General features: G+C 33.5%; 1 protein-coding gene across 4 annotated transcripts; it reads right to left on the reverse strand.

The window, feature by feature from the left end:
- Positions 1–1,599: 1,599 nt before the first annotated feature.
- On the reverse strand, positions 1,600–9,080 carry LOC128209637 (uncharacterized). 4 transcript variants are annotated; one of them, XR_008257060.1, is made up of 10 exons: positions 8,937–9,080; positions 6,328–6,774; positions 5,607–6,017; positions 5,440–5,472; positions 4,229–4,339; positions 3,873–3,897; positions 3,697–3,761; positions 2,637–2,693; positions 2,339–2,400; positions 1,600–1,888 (listed from the first exon to the last, which is right to left on the reverse strand). XR_008257060.1 is itself a non-coding variant. In XM_052913795.1 (10 exons), the coding sequence occupies exons 1-10, from the start codon at positions 8,998–9,000 to the stop codon at positions 1,857–1,859; spliced, it is 1,275 nt and encodes a 424-aa protein (XP_052769755.1). In that variant the 5' UTR covers positions 9,001–9,080; the 3' UTR covers positions 1,600–1,856. The 4 variants fall into 4 exon arrangements, 2 of the variants coding, with proteins under 2 accessions (XP_052769755.1, XP_052769837.1); XM_052913795.1 differs by having other exon boundaries at positions 2,669–2,693; XR_008257063.1 differs by lacking the exon at positions 3,697–3,761 and having other exon boundaries at positions 2,669–2,693.
- Between the last annotated feature and the right edge of the window lie 18,428 nt (positions 9,081–27,508).

Genomic DNA, 27,508 nt, shown 5'->3' on the forward strand with positions numbered 1-27,508 from the left:
TGGCCGTGTTGATGTTTAAATTATTCAGCTTTATGGAATTCCGAGACAGGAGTCCGGAGACCTATTTCATTTTATCAAACTGCATTTCTCTCAAAACGAGGCCTCACTCGTCACATGCAAAATTGGTGCTAAAACCATGCTATTTGCCCATCAACTTACATTCCTTAAATGAATAGACTTTCGGTAATTGCAAATGCTTTCCGATTAAAGTTCCATCTTCGGAAATGTTCGGAACGCGAATTATCGCGTGTTCATATCAATTGAAAAGTATTTATTGTGCTATTGTTTGTATTGTCAGGAGGCCATGAAACACTTCTATGAAAATGTTGAAAATTTTTATGAAGAATTTATGACATGTGGTTTGTTGTCATTAGCGTTTTAATTAAACGTTAAGAAGATCTGACGTCTCAACTTTAAAGTGTTTAGTAATTAAGTTATTTTGAATAGAGAAAATGTGTTTGCCCGTATGATACAGGCTATAAGTTGATGGTATTTGAAGTAATCCTAATTTTTATATCGTAAACATATTAAATGTCCTCAAATCAATAAACGGCATTTGAACGATAATCAAAAATGTGTTGTATGAATTGCTCACTTTAAATCCTCCAGTCAATAAAATATGCATGACATGTTATGTATTGGCTATTGTTAGAGCGGTTTAATATTACTTTTATCCAAGACGATTCTTTTGTATTTACAAAAATATACATATGCTTGTCATGTGTTTATGTTGTTCTTTTCGAGCATTATCTCAGTATGAATTCTACTTATAACTTGAATTGAAACCATCGGTGATATCTTGTGTTTCACTTCATTCCTCTAAGGCACTTAACGCGGAAAATTAGACTGCTTTGTGGTGTTTGCTTAATCAGCACCGTAGGTGAAACTAGTAGATCGGTTTTGCTATTCTTTACCGGGAAAAATATGTGGTATCAAGAGTCTGACACTCGTCGTCATATGAGACACACTTTTACTCATCTCGTCCAGAAAATATGTAAATGAATTCGCAAATCTAAAATTATCTAACATATTTCCTAAACTCGTTGAATTAAAATGTGTATCATTTGACAATACGTGACATATCCTACATATATAATATAAATATGACAGTTAATCCTCCTTGTTCATGGTAAAAGGCCTTGTATTAGAAGACCTACAGCTGATGCTACACATCGGATATATAAACAAGAGATGGATGCTTCTTATTAGTTTATACACAAAATTTGAGCCACTCCTCGAGTTAACCCTAACCCGAGAGATACAGTTGAATTGACTTGGTAAATGACCTATATTGTTCGTGTTGTCTAAGGTATGAAGCCTGCAGGCAACGTTACGGTAAAATCGAGTTTCATTTGCCACACTTAACGTTTATCGCAATCTTTGTAATACATTTCATAAATGTTTTTTTCACAGTCATTGTTATTTTCGCTCTTAAAAAGCCACATTTGATAAAATGAACATTTTTTGTAATTTGTAATATCATCTATCTAATTTCGGCAACTCGTTTTACAACAACGACATTCTTTCAAAAAATCACAATGAATACAAAGAAAAAGTATTTATTAGAAAACGAACATGAGTAAAGTGATGTATATTGCACTATTTTATTGTAAAATAAGTAAAAGCATGATATATTTGAAATAGAAGAGAACGAGTACAAAGCAAATGAGTAGTAAATAATACATTTCCTCCGCGACATTTTTGAATGTTTTCTTTATTACGACAAAAACTGACTTAAGCAATTTTAAATACACTTAAAATGAACCATTAAGTGTCTGGTCAAAATTGTCCATGTTTGAATGTCTCACGTCTGGTATAGGAAATTAAAACGAAACTGGTGCAGCCGTTTGGTAGTCTCAGTTACATATATTTTGGTATATCTCACAATCTGAAACAGAACATTCATCAATGATTACGTTCTGAAAATGGATGTGCTGAATACATTTTATTCTTACTTCCGATTGTAATATATATAGTAAGATATACGAAGAAGGTATTATGAACGTTTTTTTAACGTCCAGTATCGGTAAACACTTACCGGTTAAGACCGTTCAGACGTGACAATAAATATAATATATTCCTGTAATAAGTTATACTATCATTTATTGAATTTCCATCATTGCCAGTTGATTGTTCATGAACCCAACCTTATTTGTTTAAATGTTATCTTATACTTGATGATAAAATCAACTTAGACAACAACCCATTTACTTTAAACGATTGATATGCACAGCATTTCCTTAAGTGTAAATATACAGTTTTGTTAACAACTAACTAGACAATATCCACTACCAAACGCTACCTAATTCTGTGAATAGTTTTGAATTATCGCTCGTACCTAACTCTTCGTATTGTAACGGTTCCGTTGTCTTGAAGGAGGATTTAGGTTGCTCGGTTCGTCTACAATCGAAGTAAAAGGAAAGTAAAATTGGTTAACTATGCTACAATGGAACTAACCCAGTATGGTATGCAAAATGATAATTAAAAAGATGCAAAATTGTAAAACAACATTTATATTAAATTCGTTCGCCTTCAGTGATAGTTTAAAAAGTTAGTAGTGTTTACAAACTTGAAAATCAGAAGTTTCTTCTGATGAAAAAGAAAATATCAGATGCCAGTATCAAATGGATATTTACTTAGATAAGCCCGTGTAGTAAGTAGTACTCACTGTCTTTGTATGTTATCAATTTCGTCTGTAGGGAAACAAACGTAATTTAGATAGTCAGAACATTACAGAACATTCATTTTAAAGTAAACAATTTATCTACACGGCTTTGGTACCGTTTGATTGTAGAGACACATTTTACTGACCGTTCCAAGGCGGTACCTAGCAATTCTTGATAAACATACCAATTTATATATATATATATATATATATATATATATATATATATATATATATATATATATATATATATAAATATTTATGGTATTTATGCACTGTGCTGTTTGTAGAGTTTTGTGCTATTCTATGTTTCCTGTTTGTGATTTTGTGTTCTATGTCTCTGGCGTTTGCCCATTGCCACTAAACCGGGTTTATGTTTAAACTTTTTGCTACTGAGCATGTTTCTGTAGCTTTTTGCATAAATACAACATACTTAAAACATATCATTGTAAAACTTTACCTTATTACCCTTAACTAAAATATTTTGTACATTTTGTTTGATGCTTAGGAACTCTTCGGCCATTTTTATCGAATACAACCTCGGATGTATACCGGTTCATCAGTTAAAGAAGTTCGTAAAGTTTTAAAATATACCATTTAATAAATGTAGCGTTTTAGCTTGTATTTGTTGATTTAAGTTTAAATTGATTGCCAGTGAAGTGTATTATTGAAAACACAATTAAGATTCCAAAGAGTTAAGTCATTAAGTTTAACTGCTGAATTACTACGCGATCTTCTTACAGGGACTTAAAAAGACCCGATTTCTGACATTATAAACCTCCGCATACATCCGAGGTTGTTTTCGATCAAAATGGCCCAACAGTTCCGAATGTTTGTTTGATATGAGAAAATTTACCTTAAAAGAACTATAATTGACTAACTTAGCCGATTTATCAATGGGTAAATGTTTTGCCTCCCCCAATCATTTCGTACAATTTGTCTGATATGAGACAAAATATTCCTTGTCAATTGTGTGTACAGTTTGTTCGAAAAAGGCCCAAAAAGTATTTCTTTTTAATTTCCAATGTTACCTATTTCTGCTGGTGTTTCATAGAGTCTTGCTAACGGAAATGATGTATCTGTTTCATCAGGGCGGCTTAAAGATAAATGGTATCTTAAAGGTATAAATCACATGTCAAACATACATTTAATCTAGTAATTAACTGTTAAACCTAAGTAAATCACCATAAAACTATGTACTACTCACCGACTGGTTTCCTCAGACTTTTCATCTGAAATAGTTTATTTTCAAAACACATGATTGCATATATTTGTACTGTACGGGCAAGGGTGTTCAGAATCAAAAATCATACTAAACACTAACACGAAATTGTTGTGATAAGTATTTAAATCACTACAGATTACCGAGTGCGCTAGATAGTTGTATTAAAACTTTAATTAATAAATGTAATATAATAAAAGATACGTGTTTGAACGGTAATATATGCTGTAGATAAAAGCACTGTTCCCGAAATTTAAATTTAATGATGTATACCTATTAATTTGATTTAAAAACGTGCATTTTATACTGAATGTAAACAATACAAAGAAATAACCACGTACCAGCTTTAGAAAGACGTGGATTTGAAAACTTTCTCTTCAGGAAAATCCCGGCAACTCCAAGAATAACCAAAGCACAAACGCCTCCAATAATTGCTGATATAACTTTAAAGTCTGAAATAATTGGTAGTAGACGTTTAACGGATTACATAAGATGTTTCGGTGTGTTTATTAATATTTTTATTGCTTAATTTCATTACCAAAAAGTAATTATCACTATGTTGCATGTGGTGAATTTTGCATTTTGAATATTCTTTTTATATAATTGTAATTACTTGATTTGCGTCACAAACGAATAAAGACCACTGTATATAGTTCATTTAATTGTCAACTGCTTTAAGTTATCAAACTACAATGTTTTAGCAATATTGTATGCAAAGAAACAAAGACAAGTAGTCTATAATTTGAACATATAAACCCCGATCAATAGCGCAGGGTCAATGCCCAAAACACAGAACAGTAAGACAAACATCCACAGTTCATAAACACGAAAAAAACCCACAAAACACAAACAACACACTGTCTATAGCATATACAAAACAAGGGGTGTTTATGAAGGATTGTTAGGAACCGCCCTGCAAAATATAAATTTACGTGACATTCAAACTGGTTTCTGCATTTTACAGCTCAACATTTAAACCACCCAATGTGCATTTCAGGGCCAGGATTCAAACAAACCATCAGGTCGAGAATAAAACAACAGTAGTCGTGCTCGCCCATTTCTTTTCGGCAAATAAGTACTTAGGCAAATAAACACTTACCGTTAGTGTTATTTAGTATTAATTTACTGTGTTCTGTATCGAAATAGAAATTGAAATTGAAAGAAGCACATGCCAGACAGTAATTGTTCGTACATTATAAAACGTTTACTAAATATAAATGAATAGGACAAAAAAATGAAACAATGATTATTAGCAATTGTTTTAAACTATTTTTTTTAAGTAAAATCAATATTTAAAATGAATTTTTCTATTTCTTCTTGAGTAATATGTCATTTGCGATTCCCCTGTGCCATTAAACAATGTTTTTGTTTAAATTTTTGGCTATTGAGTTTATTTCTGTATTTTTTTCCCATATAAATATTGTTTTGAAAAGAAATTTGGTAAATGCTATAACAATGCTTAGTTAAAATATAACATAAGGCTGATATTTTGTTACTTCTTGGATATATTCAAAGCAATTAATGTCTGTTTGCATTATGATTTTATACGTACCAACAGCTTCCGTTTCGTTTCCATCATTCATATCTGCAAGAACGGTTCAGACAAACCTTTCAGCAATCAATGTTAACAAAGGAAGGTACCAATGTCGCGAAAATGTAAGATAAGCAGACAACAATTTGTTAATACATATTTTATAAACTATAATTTCAAGAACTTACGGACAACAAAGCTAAAATTTGGTCTGTGCTGCTCAGGTGTTTTCCAGTCTGTCGACGTAATATGAACGTAACACTGAACATAAAAGCGATTTCCCGATGTTAAGGCGTCGTCCTGACTAACATTGTATAATACAGAGTCATTTTGTTCAAACTCACAACTACCAAAAGCCTTCGGTTCCCCGACTATCTGTTTACCAGAGGTAAAAGGGACAAGCTGGCTCTCATTATCCAAGCTACTTCTCATCCAAACAATATTCACTGATGAGTTGAATGACCCAATGTTGGCCGTGCATTGTAGTCGTAATTTCTGACCGACATGGACAATTGTAGTTGAGTTTGTTAAATCAGAAATTATAGTTTCTCCATCTCCGCTTGCATCAAAGATTTGTTTCGTGATTTTCGATGGTGTCACTGAAGCATAAAAAATAAATTTTCAAAACATGCTTCAATTTGAAACAAATGTGTTTTAGCTAAACACAAAATGGTTCATTAGCTATTACAACCTATGCTGAATTTCGCATCTACAGTTACTTTATAAACCTGTGCCAGATATGATAAAAACACACCTAGATACTCCCAGAAATGCTGGACATCGGTAACGAGAAGAAACAATTACAGTAAAAGACTTCAATTTAGCCTGTTTGAAAAAGGCACATCCGGAAAGGTTTAATATGCTATGAATGATGCTTATATGCCATCAGTTGCAAAGTTTACTTCTTACCTTGTACTTTAAGTTGCTTGTCTATAATTCCGAAGTCTTGTTTCATAGCATAGTTAATGTACTGTACATAGCACTTGTACATCCTCGTATCTGTACAAGTAAATGAGGACACTGACCGAGACACACCAAGTGTTGTGTTGCGACTATTACTTGTGACAATGTCAAAGAGACCGGCAGCCGTCCACCTAGTAACATTTGAATAAAACGTAGGTTTCCGGTATGTTTTTGTAACTGTTTGATTATCATTCTGCAGTTTGATTTTTAAAGAACCATCGGACTGCCACAGGATTAAAAACGCCAGAGTATTCAAGTGATTCACATCGTTCAACTTACACATTATCTCGAATGTATCATTACTTATATAGTCAACAAGTAGCTCAGTGACTATTTGTGGTTTGTCTGGTCGACTGTCGGATATCCTTCGAAATTCAATTTCTACTATGTTGTCTGAAAACAGGAAACATTTTGTTAAGTTATACATCTTACTGAAAGCATGTATCTGTCATTAAAGAAAAAAAAACACAACAAGAACAATGCAGATTTTAAACATATCACTACATAGCAAGTTTTAAAGATGCCTTACTTCTTACAGTTATTAAATAATAGAAGGAAACATTCTTCTGCATTGACGCAACAATGGTGTATTGAATATTTAGGAGAGTAACAATCGTAATATGAATGACGTCACCTTCATAAAATGACATCATATTTTTTTCATGAGAGTCTGACACACCAAAATAGCAATTCCTATAAATTAAGCCCAAAATTATGTAGAATCATCGAAACGTCAGTACTATATCATTGTTATTTTAACTATTCAATTTTCAGAGTATAAAGAAACGCCGAAACTGCATATCAGATCGTATACACTCGTATACACTCGTATATCAGATTAAAGATTACATTCTTAACAAAATGGTATTCGTTTTCTAAGGATTGAAATACGTTACAAAATCTCTGATTGATAGGTTAAAGAATTGAGTTCGCTTCCCCTGTTTTTCATATAAAATGAAATTAAAAACGATTGAATTTTTAAACCTATTTTTGTAAAGCAATACTCTACTAGATGGATGCATCTAATCTACCATTCCATATAAAATTGTCATTTAATCCCTGTTTTTCCCAACAAGCATCATATAAACTGAGTGCATCTCGTATAAGGATTGTATAAATGAACACCAACTTGTCTGTTTTGAGCATCTTTCACAATCATTGAACAAAATATATTGAGCTAATTATCATTTGTACGTAGCAACTAACCCCCAAAATGATATCTTAATGTCTGATAATTGGCACATTTACTCCTTTTGAGCCTTATAATATTTTATATAAAGATATATCAAAAATACCGAACATAAATTATTTTTATTCAATCCTTGGAATGTAAAGAAACACCTACTACCTGAATTTAGTAAGATTCTCATACTAGTAATTCATGGCTATATATTTTAAATAAACACCACAACCACCACATTAGATTCAGTATAAGACACTCTTCTAATTCATCGGGGTATGTAGACACCAAAGCTTCTGTGTAAAATTCATTATAATCGTCATTGTTCGACCCTATGTGTATATAGAAATACCAATGTTGCTGTGTTAGCTTAATCATAATTATAACAATTCATCCCACGGAGTATGTAAAAACATCAAAGTTATATTCATGAAATCTAGTATTATTCAATCATATGAGTATATGAATATTTAATCATTCCTCGGAGTATAGAGAATAAACAAAGCTGCTCCGTTTATTCATAACACATTATTATGATTCATTCCTCTAAGTTATGAGTTCATAGAAACACCAAAGGTGTGCGTTAACTTTAGTAAAATAATCATGATTTAATCCTCGGGATATATATAAACTCCAATGCAGCTGCGTTAATTCATTTTACTTATCATCATTTAATCCTCAGAGTTTAAAGATATACCAAAACTGCTGCATTAAATTCATTATGACTATTATGATGCAAGCCTTTTAATATAGAAACGCACTTATCATACACTTAAACAATTACATTTTGTATAAATCAAATCCAATCTTGATAGTAGAAAGAAACTCTTCAGCTGCTGTTTTAGATATATTATACTTATTATGACTCAATCCTCAAAACTGATGTATTAGAATCATTGTTAATTGTTTACAATTTAATCCTATTCATATATAGAAATACCAAATTTACTGTTTCAGAAGTATTGTAGTTATTTTGAGTTAACCATCGGAGTAAACAGAGACATGAATGCTATTATAACTATGAATGTTATCATTAAAGCCCCAGACTCTAATCGTTATAATTGAAACCCAAAATAGTTATTGTTATGATTCAAGCCCCAGAGTTAATCTAAACACCAACACTGCTGTGCTTTACTAATTGTTATTCGTATGTTTCAAGGCCAAGAGTTAATCCAAACACCAACACTGCTGCACTATACTCAATTGTTACTCGTAAAAAAACAATCTGTAGATTTAAACACCAAGAAAGCTGCACTAATCGTATTGTTATTCGTATGGAACATGTCCAACAGTTAAATTAAACACCAGCACTTGTGTGCTATTATACATGTTTTAATTCTTATGATTTACAGAGTTAATTGAACCACAGCAGTACCTTGCGCGTAAACAGCCACAACCAGAAGGAAACATAACTTTAGTAGAAATAATAAAGAATCCATGTTTGAAAATAACTTTTATGAAACTGTTAACAGCAATTCATTTCATTAAATCACCCTCAAAGAAAACACTAGTTCACAGAAATCAGTTGCACTAATCAAACACGTGCGATCAGATTTATTTTAATTTTAAAAGTGCTTACTTCCGGTGGATTGAACAATAATTCTGCATTACAATGACAACAGGGAAGTGAACTTTGTTTTAGGTTTCACACGATACAATGAGTCTATAAAACACAATGATGAGGAAACTTATACGTTCATGAGGCGATGACAATACCAAGAACAAATATTTTACACTTGTATATTTAAATTAAATATAAACAGTTTTGTCATTCATAAGAGTTTCTTTTCAACCATGATTATTTCCATGTTTATTTTAAGAACATTTATTGTAAAAGTGGTAACATATCGTCTATCCGATTTTTGCATTATATGTTTGCATGAAAGAAGTTCTAACTATAAGCCGGTTTTGATTAATTAATTCATATTTTAATTGGCTGATTTTGCATTGAAATAAACATTTTGTTGTGTATGGTACATTATTCCATACTTGTATATGAGTATGTGGTGTATTTTGTATCTTATCTTTGTATTTGTGTATGTAATATTGATATGTTTGTGTCTATAGATCATTTTCGTTTGGGCCCTTGCTTTGTGGCCCTAAACAGGGATTATTTTTGAACTTCCGACTACTGGGCTTGTATTTTTCATAGTATTATTGTATATGAATGAATAAATGCCAATTCGGCCATTAAAATAAACCAGAACAGGATTAGATGGTCACGTTATCACTGTTGGAAGCCGCAAATAATAAATATTCAGAATGTTGTACCAGCTTTTAATACTGTAAAGACAATCGAATCAGGAACAAAGAGAGACGTATATAATGTTATAATAGCAAAAATGTTTGTGAGCTCAACCTGTCTGCTTGAAATACAAAGAAGAAGAAGAAGAAGAAGAAGAAGAAGAAGAAGAAGAAGAAGAAGAAGAAGAAGAAGAAGAAGAAGAAGAAGAAGAAGAAGAAGAAGAACAAGAAAAAGAAGAAGAAGAAGAAGAAGAAGAAGAAGAAGAAGAAGAAGAAGAAGAAGAAGAAGAAGAAGAAGAAGAAAAAGAAAAAAGAAGAAGAAGAAGAATGAGAAGAAGAATGAGAAGAATGAGAAGAAGAAGAAGAAGAAGAAGAAGAAGAAGAAGAAGAAGAAGAAGAAGAAGAAGAAGAAGAAGAAGAAGAAGAACCTGATAACGGAACCATAGTCACGCTTTTTCTATCCAGATATTGCCGGACACAGTTCCGGAAAATATCAATCGGTTATTCGTCCGATGACGTCACTCAAAAACCTCACTCATGAAAAAACAGCATGACTGACAGCAAAAAGCGAACTATCCTGTTTAGATGATACAATTAATTCATTTATTTTTGTGGCCATTTCTGTTTCCAATTGAATAAAGAAATCTGCTCCGGACTGTCTGTTCTTTAATACACTGCAAGGATCAAACTGATGCCGCTCCTACTTTTACACACCATGTTAACAGTAACATTCTTATTCTAAACCGTCTCCACTGCCAGCCAGATATGAATATTATTTGATTGTCAAAGAAAGCGTTGAGGGATATTGCCAAAATATTGTTGTATTCAAGCACCCTCAGAACCTGGTTATCGTTGGCTGGGATGCCCACCGTCTTGTATGACCACAATCACAAACCCGCCTAATGGCAACAGATGATCCTGTCTCTTGGCTAACTGCAGAAACTAAAGGATGACTGCACATAACACAGATGTTGAAGTAGGGCACACAATTAAAACAAAAATAACACAATATAACTTCATTATGACAGCATACACACGCATTATCAAATTTGATGATACTGAACAGTTTCACTGTTTTAAAATGAAACAAACGGACATTATGGCCAATAAATGAATGGATATTGATACACAAGATATCACAATATACAGCTGATAAAATAAAATATGCATTCATATTTTTATAAATTTACTTTTTCAATAACAATGCTTTTTAAGAAGCAGCTTAACAATTTGCTTTTAAATTGCTCACAAAATCCCTCGAAATTCTATCGAGCGTGTTAATATTACAACTTGGCCTATCTCATGAGAACATCAAGTAAATATTTACATAATTTATAATGTCATTTGTCATCTTCAATTGTATTATAGATTCCCTTTCCATTTACTATCTCCGAAATAATGACAAACAACCAAATTCAATTACTAATTTGTAATATGTATATAGCACTCGGGCAACCGACTGATAGATGTACATGTAACAAAAATAAATATTTATCGTAAATATTTCATATAAACACTGCATGTATTTTATAATACTTTAACATGAAAACACATACTTTCTATACCTTCGTTTTATCATTTTCAACCATTTCAAAATGCAACAACAAAATCTTAAAATTTACGTTCGTGTTTGTAACTGTTTGTTTAGCTAGTATTCTTTTTGCAGCTTCCAGGATATTGATAACTAGAGGAGAACTGGTTGGTGAACGAACACCGTTTATATCACGAAACCACTTTATAGAATAATAAGCACTAATCACTGAACTTGCAGTATTTGCACTTTGAATTAAAAATATCAAGTAAAGCGCAACCGGAAAATTACTGGCCGGCAAAATATCCCCACTCCCCAAACCATTTCCCAACGCCCACTTTCTCCAGCGATTGAACCCATATTCGTACTTCCGACTAGTACCAGGTGCACGTGACCTCAATAGAATGTCCGGGAGTAGGTCCATCTTGCCCGCCAGAACTTCCGGAAGCTTTTCAACCTCATCTCTGTGACACTGCATAAAGACATGTATAAAGAAAACATAAATTATACATATGTTCACTGAATTGTAACACTTCTACAAAACGTGTTTTTGATATTTACACAAAATCACTTGACAGGCGATACCGCCGTCAATCAGCCGCCTGATATCAGTGCGACTAGCAATACTGCATCTTTGGCTATTTCGCCCACAAAATCAACTTATGTAAAATTGACATGTAACGCTAACATTCTAAATTTCAGCTTCTCGTTTCCAAATATGCCTTTGCCATTTTTACAGTTAGTGTAATGCTCTTTATCGATGGGCAAATCAAACCAATCAACAACTGAAGGAATAACTTGTCCATGCGGACGAAGTAGTGGCCAAAAAGCCGCCGAAGTCCATAAAGGTACGACCAAAACACCCCTTGCCTTATCAACTGACATTTTTCTCAAAACTCTGTGGATTATTGGTATTGGTGGCACAAATAATCCAAAATGTGCACCCCAACATGTCATAAAAGCATCAATACCGTACGATGAAGGATTCCAAAAACGTGAATAAAACTTTTTAACTTTGGCATTGTGCTCAGAAGCAAACCAATCGACTTCAAAAAGGCCGAATTGGCTTTGAAGACTGTGCAAAAGTGCAAATGATATTCCCCAATCATCGCAATCTACAATTTTTAACAAATAATCAGCTTTTTCATTTTCATACCGTTGGATCCATTCAATATCTAGAGTAATAGATTTAATCATACAAAATCTATAAATCAGTATTGCTACAGACTGAAGGTCTGATTTCATAGAGCCTTTACAGACAATAGAAGCAACACCTTGGTTGTCCGTAAACCACTTAACGCGCTGATTTGCTAGCAAAGGCGCCAATGATTGAAGAACCCTATAAACTGCAGTAAGTTCACGCCATGTAGAGGACTGCACAGACACCTCTTCACACCACATTCCATGCGAAACCTCGTTTTCTGCAGTTACTACATAACCAGCATAACCAGTACAGCTTGCATCAGAATATACTACTTTAGAGCATTTGTGCGATTCGTAAATATCTCTGCTATTAATACAGTCCAAGTTTTTTTGCCAAAATTTAATCTGACATACACTTTCATCAGACAAATTAATATACGAATCCAAACCTTTTGCCTGTACTATGTCAATACTCAAACACCGTGTCATAATCTGATTCACATGACCAATAACAATCGACATTGAAATTATCTGACCACTAAGCTGGCTAGTTTTCTCACGCCTACACGTCCACGTACTGTAAGTGCTGTCAAAACATCGATTATAGTATTTTTGACCTTCATCAATCTACACTCAGGTATAAAGAAATTGCCTTCTTTAGAATTAAGCAATGTCCCAAAATATATAAAACTTTGAACCGGGAGCCATACAGACTTTTCTGCATTAGGAATAAACCCAGAGGCCAGCAAATCCTTTTTCATTTCAAACCCGATTTGTAAAGTACCCTGGTACGAATCACTGCATCCAAAACCATCATCTAAAAACATAGATACTAACTTTCCCTCAGCTCTCCATTTTGAAATAAGCGGTCTAGTTAATTTAGTGAAAACATAACAAGCTGAAGAAAGTCCAAAAGGCAATACTAAAAATTTATAGTACGATACAGAACCCCTTTCATCTTGCAATGCAAATCCTAGGAACTCCGTATGTGGCAAGAAAATTTCAACAAAATGATAAGCACTGGTTAGATCAAATTTTATCATGAAATACCTTTTTTGTAAAAAAGCGAGTGGAACTTTAATGTCGTCATATTTAACGGTCTGTTTCCATAAGTGCTTATTTACAACCCTGAGATCAAGAATCAATCTTTTCTTCCCAGAACTTTGTATAGAAACTGTCAGTGGGTTCACAACAAGAGGAGCCTTATTATTTTTAACAAGGCATACTGAAAAATGGGATTTTGTAACCAAACTCTATCAAATCCGTTAAAAAACTGCTAGCATGGACATCTTTCCAAAATTGTAAAAAAAATTTACGTCTACCTTTAACAAGAATATTCTTTTTGCCCTGTTCATATTCATAATAATCGTGAGTGAAACGTTCATAGTCAAAATTGTACTCATCTTTCATGTCCAAATCTTTTCTTTGCAATAGACTGGTCTCCATTTTCGGACTTAATGACATGGGGGCATTCTCTCCGGAAATGACGGAAGTCTCCACAAGCGAAGCACGACCCTCTGCTAATGGGATTTGCTCCGAAGAACGGAATGACTGGACCTCCCTGGTAACCTCGAAAGGATCTGGCAGGAAATGGCTGCTGCAGCATTGGTCTGTTAGAAACCGGAAATGGAGACACAATATTAGCGTCACTGGCACGACTAACAGTTGCAGGTGCGGGCTTACACTTCGTCGCAGGACGCTTGCGCTTGAGAGCCCGGTTTTCTGCTTTGTAGATTTTTGCCTCATCGTCGCTGTCGCTCGCTATCGGATTAGCTTCGTACAGTCGAACCGTCTCCCAACCACCTGGAGACGAGTCCGCTATCCGTATGAGCTTGTTACGCTTACGGAGTTTCTCTGTTACGTTTTTCAACAATTCCAATCAACTTTACTGTGCTCCAAAGCCCAGCTGTCTTGTTAAGTGATATCTTCCAACTCCGCGTTGAAGTCGAATTGAACACTATTTCCATGAAATTTCCAAACTAAGTCTTTAGCAATTTTTAACTTTTTCACCTCAGAATTTACAGTATAATTGTTTCCCTGAAATTCTTCTCGTAAAGATGAAACTTCCTTTCTCTGGTGTCGCAGTTCAATCTAAACCTACTGTAATTGATTCTCTATTTCTGTACCGCCACGTGGTTGTTCCTCGGTCATTGCTAAAGTAAGCAGACGAAAACATTTTACGTTCGTGTTCATCGGCTGCCCAAAGCTGAATGAGCCTATACTGAGATTTGCACGAAAACCTCGTGCACCTATTTAACTTGCGACACCTGACGGAGATATTCATCGATACAAAGGGAAATCAATTTTCTACTAATTCATTGCATTCAAACATAGAAAATTACATTTATCTATATTTCAGAGCCGTACATAAAATTGAGTAACTAAATAGTGACAATTTGGACGACTAAGTATAAAAAACGATTGACTGTACAAATTCAAGTCTTTTACACCCAATATTGTGATGATTTAAATATCAAATACCAGTAAAGCATGGTTTTGGACGACAGAACAAAAACAAACGCTCGAAATATCCTTAACAAATCATTTGAGTGCGTATTTTAACATTTGAACTACCTTCCCTGATTTTTTTTTATAATATCCTATCTTTAATAATAAAACGGCGGTTGCCAGAAGATTGTTAAGGAAGTGTCATCATATCCTTTATTTATGTCACATCAATTAAAAAGATTTACAGAAGCTGTGTTATTTGACAATACGCCTAGGGTACCAGCGTCAAGGAAGTCTAGACGAATAATAAACCCAGCATTTGCATAAAGTAAACATGTCTGCAAAGCTACAATAAAGTTGACAGGTTACTGGCATTTATTGTCTGATGTCTTATTTGATTTCAATAAAGCTTGAAGAAATACGAAAACAAATTAAAGATAAACTTAGGTACAACACACCCATGTAAAGCACATCATTGTCGAGTTCCGTTCTCTATGCTAAACAATGAAAAACAAAACGATTTAATAAGCTTGTTTACTCATATAAGTAATTTTGTTTACACCACTCGAAGGCACATGACAGTGCCGATATATCGCTGGGCTAATGACATAATCGAGATGGCATGAAACTGAAAATAAAAACAATGAAACCCTATACAAGTGTATGGACATCATGGCTCCACACTTTTCCGCAAATATGACTAATATAGCACTGTGGAAACGATTGATTCTATTGTTGTACAATCATGTACATTGAAATGGAAATAAATTCAACACACAAGAAAAATACTATTATGTTCACTTCTAACATAGATATTTAAAGAAAACTATTGTAGTGAAATCACTCATCCTAAAAAGTATCATTCTTGATGTTCGAATGTCGAATCGAATAAAACCGATCATATTGTGTATGTCACGAGATTATCGTGATCATATAATTCATCCAGTTCAAAGGACATAAAATTGACATATTTACAGTCTTATCCATTTTGACAAGACTTCCAACCCAAGAAGAATGAACGAATCTATTTTATGGCAACACAATTCAACTACATCACCATCCTTCGTGCAAAAAGCTTAGTTTCGCTAAGAGTACGTTGTCGCTTACTCACACTTACTCTTATTATTTTTGATGAGCCAATAAAATGTTGGTATTATTTAAATGGAAACTGCGTGATGATTACTTATATGTGAAATAAGTAAACTAAAATTGTATCAAACAACAACATATAACAGCTTGATTGTATACATATTTTAGTTTATCCTTTTAAGCAAACTATACTTTTAGAAAGTACATTTTCTGTGCAAATATCTGTATTGAACATTTTAACGCATACAGCTTAATCAATCACGCTGTAGGTGTTTTTATCACTAATTAATGACAAGTTAATTATTACGTAAATATTGTCCAATACCATACTTTCTGAAGTCGATGGCTATCTATTAATAATCTCTTAGGCCTACAATAAACATTTTGTTATGTCACACGTCAGATATAATCTTACGATCGCACACAACAAACAAACCACAACAGCACAATGAATTTAACTATTTGGGTGACTGGTCTACATGCTATATCTTTAAACAGTACTACGTAGCTTTAACGGAAAGCCTAACATGCAATATTTACAGCCGTTTTAGTGGAAAAACTCACAATTTGCGAAGCGTTACAAAAGCTAGAAGCCAAAATATATACGGAGAAGAATTATACATATGTTCATATGAAAGCAGAAATGAAAGCAAATTACGAATCAGGCATTTATTAAAAAATATAACACTCACAATCTAGAAATTTAATATAAAAATTAGTTATAATGTAGTTCAAAATAAGTATAATGTAATTCTTAAACATCTTTAATAATAAAAAAGTATTTGATAGCTTTACAAATCTTACTTTTCTCCAGGTTAAGGAACCGCTCGTTCTTTACCTTTGTCACTTGAAAATCTACTACTTTTATTTTTCAGGTAAGTTTAATGCTGCTTAAGACTCGTTTAGGTTAACTCTTTTAGACAGGAATAACGCTTTATTCCTGCAACATTACGCTAAACCACGTGATGATAATTGAAGTTATACCATTAAAATGTTTAAATAAAACTGAAACTTTTTTTTCTCAAAATAAATAAATGGAGTATAACATTAACGAGTGTAACACATATTGAGGGGTATCACTGCGATTGTACTTGGGAGTTATTGTGTAGTTCTGTACATACAAAATTTAAACTGCACATGCAAAAACATACCGGATTTAACCGAACAGTAACGACTTCAAAACGTGATTTCCTTTAAATGCATAGCTAACTTACTTAAAAGAGATAATTAAGGTAATAACATATTACGAGAAAGAACTATTTTAGAAACTGAGATAACGTCACAAATTCTGAGCTATCTTTGATTCAAGTATTTTAATAAACACAATCTGGTTGATTGACAGTTACACTTTTGTTAATTCCTTACTTTTGCAGGTACATATCATATACACTCATATTCGAAGCATATATAACTAATATAATAAGACAACCCTTTACAATGCTAGCTATACTATTAAAAAAATAATCGTCATGCGCAAGTACATTTAAAGCATTTCAATAGTTCTAAGAGCGGATAGTACAGCTAATTATATTGTATTTGAAATGAAATCATGGTGCTTTTTCTAACCGAGGCCAACATAAAAAGTGAAAATGTCACGTTATCGAGCACAAGGCTTCCGTTTAAGTATCACATTAAATAGTGAATATTTCTGCATTTAGATTTTATATTTGAAAATTGCCTCATAAAATACAAGCATTATTGAGAAACGTGAGGAGGAATAAAGAAATCTAGCGATACCGACGATTCATTGGAATTGATAGGATTGAAATTGGCATTTGAGTACTTGAGTAATGACAAACAGAAGGTTGAATACACGTAAACTAGCTTTAGATTAGGAGCAATTTTTTGTGAAGTGCGCATTTTGGATAGGACCGGCCATAGGTATATCAGTGTGTACTTATTCAATCATCTTTTAATTTCCTAGTTTGTAGGTAAATGTTATATAAATAGATCACGTAATGTTTCATTTTTAATGAATCCGCCGACCTTGGAAATATGGAGCAAAAGTGAAAAAAATCGTCCCTAATGTCATCTGCAGCGATCATTTCCCTTTGTTGTGAGCCATTCGAATCTCACTCAGCTTTTTCGGAGCTTGCTGGATAAGGCCGAGCCGTAACTATCTATTCCAGCTCGTCAAGGGAGATCACTGCAACGTCTTTTTTAATCAGTCTGCACTATATTCGAATATAAACGTATTTTACCAGCATTACATTTGAGGAGAAGTTTTTGTGTTTCGATGGATATCCCTTCCTGAATTGAATTTAAGTATAATTGTAAAAAGATATTTCAGAGTTTACGTATGAAATGAACAGAAAATATGGAAGTAAGTTAAGAAACTGATCCAAATGATTTACATCCCCTGAAACATTCTAATTTTTTTTGCCATATTTTAGTTATCAGTGCAGTGTGCAGGTCATGCTTCTTTGGCTCTTGCTTGAAACTGGATTTGTTATGTAATTAGAAGGATATATGTGCTAAAAATTATATGGTTAGCACTGTTAATAGAAGGACTTTATTGTGTTACTGGATATGAGTTCAATAGCAATAACTTTCCTTTGTTATAAAATAAAAAAATACCTGTGGAAGCAATAAGCCAACAATTAAATAACAAATTGATGCCTAGGGCAACAGTGTCAACAATTATTGGATTACTGGATACAAAAGTGATCAATCAGTTCACTGTACAGGAATTAAATCTGAGATGTTCTGTCTACAAAGTGTGTATCAAAGTATTGCAGTTCTTTGTATATCCTTAACACTGACATAATTACATGTAGAACAGTTTTGTGTAATCTATGGTGTACCAGTTGGACCATTAATATGGGAATTGAGCTGTGTGTATACAGGGCTCGCATCGGGGCATTCTGTGGTGGACATAGCTTTGGGTGTACTCGCTCCAGCTATGGCGCTGAGTTCTACACACCATTTGCATCATGGCTAGACATCCATTACCATATGTTCATCTGTGGGATATTCACCATGGTCATGGCAATCATATGTGTCACAGTCTACAACTATATCCACAGCATATCCTTGGATGAAACCATGTTTTTTCAGCCGAAACAAAAACAGCAGGAACTGGGGACCGGGCATTCTTCACTCAATATTGGTCACATCTACTGATTCATATGTTGTACTTAATAAATACATAGATATCATAAACACACTCCAAATGCTCTGCGCAGATATAAAAAGTAAAGGACTTACTGATTAAGAAACTATTCGACTGGCGATCAAAGAAAGTGAAAAAACAATTTTGAGTGAAATAAGGTCAGTAAAAATGATATAGTAGAAATGAAAAGTGACCTGATGTCACTTAAATCAGAGCAAATGAATATCCATTCAAATATAGCTACTATGCAGGATACATAAGCCAAGCATGACTCATCTATCAAAAATGCTGAAAAAGTTGTGACTTCTTTGTCAGAGTGGAAAAAGTCCGCTCAACTTGATATTGACTGTATTACGAATGATCTGGTTAAACTCACAGCTGTTGAGGAAAATTTGGAGTTACTGAACAGGAAAAGTTTGAAAACCACATCAACATATTTGGGCTGGATTTAAATATAGTCTCAACAATTGACGAAAAGAAATCGTGTATAGTTGATAAGTATTAAAAGTGGCATGCCCTATAGTGGATTGGTCTATTGATGACATTGCATTAGTTAAGATTATCTCTGGTGAACAAAGCCAGTCTTCACCTCTTGTAATTGCCCATTTACGTTATACGGACGATAAATTCCGAATTAACCATGGCAGAGATAAACTTCGCAATTGTGGTATTAAGGTGAGTAATGACTTAACCTACAATCAAAGATACACCTTGAACTCACTAAAAAAACAAGGCCAAGTAGGACATTACTACAAAAGCAAATTACAAATTCGCAAAACAGAGGCTAATTCAACAGCATTAAATGAAAACAATGTTATTCAATCTTGGACATTTGTTGAGCCACTCGCCGAGCTGACACAGCCTGCAATACGTCGATAGCTACAGATCCGCGCGGCCCGAGGAGGCTACTACAGTCGAGTTACAAAATGAAGTGGCGGTCAACAATCTTGGAGATCAAGAGGAATCAGTCATTGTAGACTCACCCCAATAGGGGTGTGGCCAAGATCAACCTGACACAACTTTTTTGTTTTATCTTGGAACATTGAGGGACATTGTAACAAGCTTGATGATCCTAGTGTTAATAGTTTTTTAAAACTGCATGATGTCATAGGCTTACTAGAAACATGGAATAGTGAGGAACTGCCTTTCTTAGATGGTTATACTGGGTATAATAACGTGCCAGCTTTTAAATATACAAATAATGGTAGAGCTATGTGTGGTTCATCGGTTTTTGTAAAAACTATGTTAGCAGAACATTTTACAAGGATACATTCCCCCTGTAAATTTTGTCTTTTTAAGGGTAAAGACGATACTATTTACTACTCCTAAAGATATTCTTTTTTGTTTTATATATCTTCCACCGACTGCATCGCCAGCTTATCGTGAAGAACCAGGAGTAGGAATAGACTTGTTCGAATTCTGTTTAAATTTGCTTGACATTCAAATCGAAGATGTTGACATAGCAATATTTGGTGATTTAAATGCTCATACAAGCTCAGAGTCTGATTTAATTGAAATGGTTAAAAATGTACCTGAGTGATTTGACAATAAATACACAAGGACAGAAACTACTGAACTTTTGCAAAGGAAATTCTCTATATATTATTAATGGTAGAACAGGGGACGATAAAAGCACTGGTCACTTCACATATGCGAGTTTACATGGATGTAGTGTTATTGATTATTACATTGTAGCAAGAGATCTCTTTCGAAACGTGATAGACTTAAAAGTGTGTGATAGAACAGAATCAAGCCATTTCCCAGTTTGTTTGAAATTGATAGTTGATAAACTTGATCAAGTTTTTAGGGGATCGGAAAAAATGCTTTTAGCCATAAGTATATTCTTATAGAAATAAGGACTTATTACAGGAGTCACTTCACAACTCTATTGATGAGAGTGTAATGAACGGCCTGTTACTTGATGTATCTAACCGTGAAATAGATATAAATGATGCTGTCAGAAAGATCACAGATACTTTTAAATTTTGTTTAGAACCATGCATTAAAACATGTACATCACAAAGACAGAAGAGTAAATGGTCTGACAATCAGTGTTATATGCTTAAACAGAGACTGTTGGGGTGCTTAAGAAGATTCAGAAAATGGAGATTTGATGAAAGCCTGAGTGATTATGTTAAGTCTAAGAAATTGTTCAAATCAAAATGCGAGTCTTCAAAAAGCAGATATTATCAGGATCAGTTGGATGAAGTTATCTCAAAACATAATGACCCAAAGTCTTTTTGGAGAAAACTTAGATTTTTACCAGAAAGGACTGCAGTGGGAAATTATATTAGTTTGAGTGCATGGAAAACACACTTTGAAACAGATATTAATGTTAATTTTGATTATGTAGACATTGTTGAAGGCCAAGAAGTAAGTGACATTGAGGTTTGCATTTTTAATTCCCATATACTGAAAGAAGAGGTATTACTAAGTGTGAAATCTCTAAAGGATGGAAAAGCAGCAGGTGAAGATTATTTACCACCTGAGTTCTTAAGATTTCTATAAGCCACATACTCCCACTGATTGTACAACTGTTTAACAGAATCTTAAGTGATGGATATTTTTCGGAGGCGTGGAGCAAATCTATCATCGTTCCTATATTTAAAAAAGGTGACCCCAATATCACAAAGAATTATCGAGGTATAAGTCTATTGGATATAATGGGGAAAATATACACACATATATTAAACAGAAGATTAATTAACATTCTATGCAAATGTGTTTAGTAAAATAGAAGAATCCCAGTCAGGTTTTCGTGAAAACTACTCGACCATAGACAGTGCTTTCATACTGAAATCCTTGATTGAAAGGTATAAGTGTATGAAGAGCCGGAAACTTTATGTCTGTTTTGTAGACTATAAAACTGCGTTTGATTCGGTCAAATGACATAAATTACGGAAGTCTTGCAAAAAGCAGATATTAAAGGCAGATTACTGCAAACAAGGGTGTGCCTAATTTCCCCAAAGCTGTTCACATTTTTTATATAATTATGACTTAGCAGTTATGTTACAAAATGGTGCCACTAGTGGTATCCAACTAGGACCAAATGCAATATAATATTTTTCCTACTCATGTTTGCGAATGACATTGCATTGTTAGCTGATAGCGTTGTCGATTTACACAGAAAACTAGAAATATTGTCCAATTTTTGTATTGAGTATAGTATGTGTGTAAACACAGAGAGGACAAAAGTCACGGTTTATAAAAATGGCGAGCATCTCTCAAGAGCAGAAAGCTGGACTAACCGTGGAACTGTCATTGAGGTTGTGAATAAATTTACATATGTCGGTGCAGTATTCACACCTAAACTTTCACTTGACTGTATGTCTTCATAGCAGGCGATAAACGTGCCCTCAATTCTATCCCTTCTAGTTTATTTGATGTAAACATTTCCCAAATAATGTTGTATGGCTCGGAATTGTGGGGATTTTGTGAACGACATGCTATTGAAAATGTTTTGCTTTTTGCCTGTAAAAAATTCTTTGTACTAACATAAAGTCATGTAATGCTGCTGTGTAAGGGGATTGTAGTAGGTTTCCAATGTGGATTGAGAGTATGAAAAGGACTGTTAAATACTGGCTCCGATTACTTCGAATGCCAAATTAGAGATATCCAAAGCAATGCTTTTATATGTTATTACAATTAGATAACTTAGGATATGTAAAGTGGGTAAGCTGTGTGCGGCAGCTTTTGCAAAATAATGGTTTCAACTTGATATGGATAAACCAAGATGTTGTAAATGAAAAGTTTTTCCTACATCAGTTCACCGAACGATTAAAAGACATTCATCTTTAGAGATGGTTCAGTAATCTAGAAATGTCACCAAAGCTTATATTGTATTAAAATATCAAATGCAATTATGAAAGAGAGATTGTGATATTCTTTTGCTAAGAAAATACGGACATGCTTATTCTCAATTTCGTAGTGGTGTCCATATGTTAGAAATCGGAAGAGAACGTTACTCCGGCACCCTTCGAAATCAGAGACTATGTAAATTATGTGCTATACAGGAGGTAAAAGATGAGCACCACTTTCTCTTCTCGTGTCCGGTGTATGATGATTTGCGAGTGTCACTTATACCGAGTAAATACAGGACTAACACAACTATCCATAAGATGCATGTCTTACTAGCATCTAGAAATGAGAGTATTATTCAAAATATTGCTCTTTATTTATATCTTGCATTTAAGAGACGACAGTATATACTTGATGTCCTGTCTTAGTGAAAAACCTAAAAGGTGTGTCATGCATGTTCATGTACATTCATGTATATATATGTTTGTGTAAATGTTCACTTAAAACATTGTACTGTGTTTATATTTGTAATATTATGCATAACTGTGTCAGGGGCTGGAGGCCTTAATCACAAAATAAATGTCTTGTCTTGTCTTGCATATTATGCCCACAATTTATAACAAAGTTCTCTTAAAACCGGAATATAATCCCTTACTAGGAAACCAATCGAGTTGAGAGAAAACTTTATCATACTCTCGCTTTTCATAGTTAAACGTTAAAACCAACGACATATGTTAGTCGGTAATTATTGACATCATTTTTGGCCGTAAAATTGCAAAGATCCCTAGAAAAATCGGGAATTAAAATCAACTTATTTTTACAAATAGTATATCGCTAAATTGTATGTGTCAATAACCAATCACATCATTTGTAAATAACCGCCAGAGGCAAGAATATATTTCATTTTGACATTAAATTGTCTGTTGCCACGCAAGAACTCGGTCGCGTTTTTTAGGGAGTGCTAGACATTGCTGATATCTTTTATTGTTTTATCAGACTATTTGTGAATTTGCTCATTCGAAATGATATAAGCAGCGTTTAATCTTTAAAATGATTTCCACCGGGAAATAAAAACAATGAATTTGGAAAGTTTTCCTGCAAGCAAAGAATGACATTGGCAAAAGAGCCAAACACAATAACAGAAACGGCTATTTGCAGTAAAAATGCATGGTATGTGTTGATTATAATTGTCAATCATGGTTAGATCAATATTGACATCAACATATCATTTCTCGAATTCAATACAAACAAAGTCTTGGGACAATCAAAGTTACTATTGTTATTATTCATGAAAGGTACAAATTTGACATATGTACAAAACAAAAGAATTACGAAATAAAGAGAAGAAAGATTTGAAGTATATATTTAATGTATCGCTTTTCTCACCATGACAAGTTGCCTTAAGTGGTCTTAAGACTGTTATGTTTTGTTGAATATATTGTTGTAGTAAAATTGTGATACGTTGAAAAGTGTAAGACGAGTGTTAATAAATGTAAATGACAATGAGCAATGAAAATTGACAAAGAGGAAGAAATGGAAAGAAACAGAGGGAGTGAAGGAGGTACGTGGAAATGTCTGTTTTGTAATAGAATCACTTTTTTTTTGCTCCGATTTTAAGGAATTTGGAAGCATTTAGTCTAGCCTAAGCCGTTCTGAACTTGGCTAAATATGCTTTGATGGTATGATCCGTGTTTGATCAATACAACTCTTGAAGGAAAGAGGCCTTCTTATAGATTACGAGATTTTAGTTGTGGGCATGCTAAAGTGGACAGGTGAAAAAGAAGTGGTATGTATTTTCAATTTCTTCACATTGTCAGTTGGGGCTATTTAAAATATTAATCTATAACAAATGCTCATTCAGATTGCCTAAGCGCGTAAGCAGCCTGATAGTAACAGCGGGAGAACGAATGGTTATAATTGAAGGAAACAAAGATGGTTGATAAAGGACGTTTTTGAGTAATTCATTCCATGCAGTTAGCAGGAAGGAGTTAGTCAAAAATTGCGATTTACATGACATATTATTAAGGTTAAGCGATGACTTTGCGTTGCTCTATAGGATCCATGCTTCAAAATATGATAGATTTGTTTATCTTTTCAGGTTTATAAATGAGAAATAAAAATAACTCTATTTTACTGCATAATTACACCATACACACAAAATATGAAATTTAATGATACGAATAAGTTGTTTACACTTTTTTTAATATAAAAGATTTGAACATAATGGCCAATATATGAATTGATAATGATACATACACAAACATAAACATTGCCAGAATATTGATAAAGAAGTGTTACCCTTTCTTGTTTCATGTCACATCAATTAAAATGATTCACAGAAGTTGTGTCATTTGACAATGCGCCTAGGATACCAGCGTCAACAATGTCTAGACGAATAATAAACCAAGCATTTGCATAAAGTAAACATGTCTTCAAAGCTACAATACAGTTGACAGGTTACCGGCATTTATTGGCTGATGTCTTGTTTGATTTCAATAAAGCTTGAAGAAATACGAACACAAATTAAAGCGTGAACTTATGTACAACACAGCCTATGTACAGCACATCATTGTCGAGTTCCGTTCTCTGTGCTAAACAAGTAAATAAAGAAACGATTGAATACGCTTGTTTACTCATATAAATAAAACCATTTACATCACTCGAATGCACATGACCTTGCCGATATATCGCCGGGTAAATGACATGATTGAGATGCGCATGAAACTAAAAATGAAAAGAATGAAACCCTATTCAAGTGTAAGGACATCATGGCTCCAAACTATTTCGCAAATATGAACAATATAGCACTATGAAAAAATATTGTATTGCTGTGCAATCTTGTACATTAAAATGAAAATAACTTCAACACACACGAATAAAACTATTAATTAGACTTCTAACATAGACTTTTATAGATTTTTATTGTAATGAAATCACTCATCGTAAAAGGTATCATTCTTGACGTTCGAATGTCGAATCAAATAAAAACGATCATAGTGTATGTTTAACGACATTATCTTGATAATATACTTGATCTTTACCAATTAAAAGGACATACAATTGACATATTTACAGTTTTATCCATTTAGACTAGACCTCCAAGCCAAGTAGAATACACGAATCTATTTCATGGCAAAGCAATTCAACTACATCACTATCCTTAGAGGCAAAAAGCTTAGTTTCACTAAGAGTATTTTGTCGACTACTTACACTTACTCTAATTAACAGTTATATTTGTTTCGAATGGGAATGGTTCAACAAATATAAAGGGATATCACTGGGTATGATTCTGAATGTGTAAGTAATTGATCTATATACTTGCATAATGAAGAATGTGCGCATGTAAAAACATACGGGACTTCACGTAAGACAATTACGACGTGAAAAAGTGATTTAATCATGAAAACTGTTACATGAAATATATCTAAACTAAATGAGCTATAAAGGCACTAACATATCGTTTAAACCACACTCTTTTAGAAACAGATATAGGGTGACAACAGTTTTAAAATGAATATTCTGCAAATTATTGATCACGACAAAATGATGAAGTCAAACATTCCGAGCTGTCTTTGATTAGAAGATTTTGAATAACCACGATCTAGTTGATTGAAAGACAGTTAACCGTTAGTCTAATCCTTATCTTTAAAGTAATATACTCTCCTATTCGAAACAAATATAACTGTTATACATACGCAACCTCTAACAACACTAGCTATACTATTCAGTGATAATCATTCTGCACAGATTCTTTTAAAGTCTAAGAGAGGATGTTGAAGCAACTTTTAAAATGAAATCATGGTGCTTCACCGAAGCCAGCAGAAACAGTCATATTCACACGTAATGGCGCTCAAAGCTTCCGGATATGGATACATCATTGGAAAAACTCAGAAAATTTAATTCGAAAACGTGAATGCATACTCAGCAGTGTTATGAAACAACGATATAAATTTGACCTTCGGTATGGACGCACTTAAAACGTTTACAAAATAGTTAGTATTGTGCTATACTTTTCTTTGAATGGATTAAATGGGATTCGAAGGGACATGTTATTGTCACGGAATAAATAATAAATATTTTTAAAGATATATTTATCTGATGACATTCCGTCTGCCTTTTGTCCAATCTGCAAATTTGAGCTCAAAACAATACTGGAAACCAGTGTTTACATGTTAAACACACCAGGAACATTAAACAGTGAATTTGTCTGCATTTAAAATTGCAGGCATTATTTGTCTGCTCGAGGAGGAATAAGGAAATTAAACAATATTCATACGATACATTGGACTGAAATAGACATTTTAGTGCTTATGTGACAGATATCAAGTTGAGAACTATAAAACTAGTTTTTAATTTGATTCCATTCTCTTGGTGGATTGGGCCGCCCCAAATTTCTTTGAAAATAATATCATTTAAACGAGATGACACAGCAACAGCGACCGATACACCATTCTGCATTTTCTTGGCAATGAACGAATTTTGGTGCGAGTATAAACAAGCTGTTAATACAAATATGTTATTAGTTTTGTTGAAGAATAGTAAAGAGGATTTACAGTTGTGTTTCTTCGATTAATTCTGTATC

The sequence above is a fragment of the Mya arenaria genome, chromosome 1 (assembly GCF_026914265.1).
Source record: "Mya arenaria isolate MELC-2E11 chromosome 1, ASM2691426v1".
Taxonomy (NCBI): domain Eukaryota; kingdom Metazoa; phylum Mollusca; class Bivalvia; order Myida; family Myidae; genus Mya; species Mya arenaria.

What these genes read in the sequence shown, in the direction of transcription:
- LOC128209637 (XM_052913795.1), bottom strand. Translation starts at nt 9,000, where the DNA reads ATGGATTCTTTATTATTTCTACTAAAGTTATGTTTCCTTCTGGTTGTG. An exon ending in TGAAACACCAGCAGAAATAG is followed by an intron (nt 2,694 to 3,696) that starts GTAACATTGGAA and finishes GTTTCCCTACAG; the next exon opens with ACGAAATTGATAACATACAA. An exon ending in ATTGATAACATACAAAGACA is followed by an intron (nt 2,401 to 2,668) that starts GTGAGTACTACT and finishes CTTCGATTGTAG; the next exon opens with ACGAACCGAGCAACCTAAAT.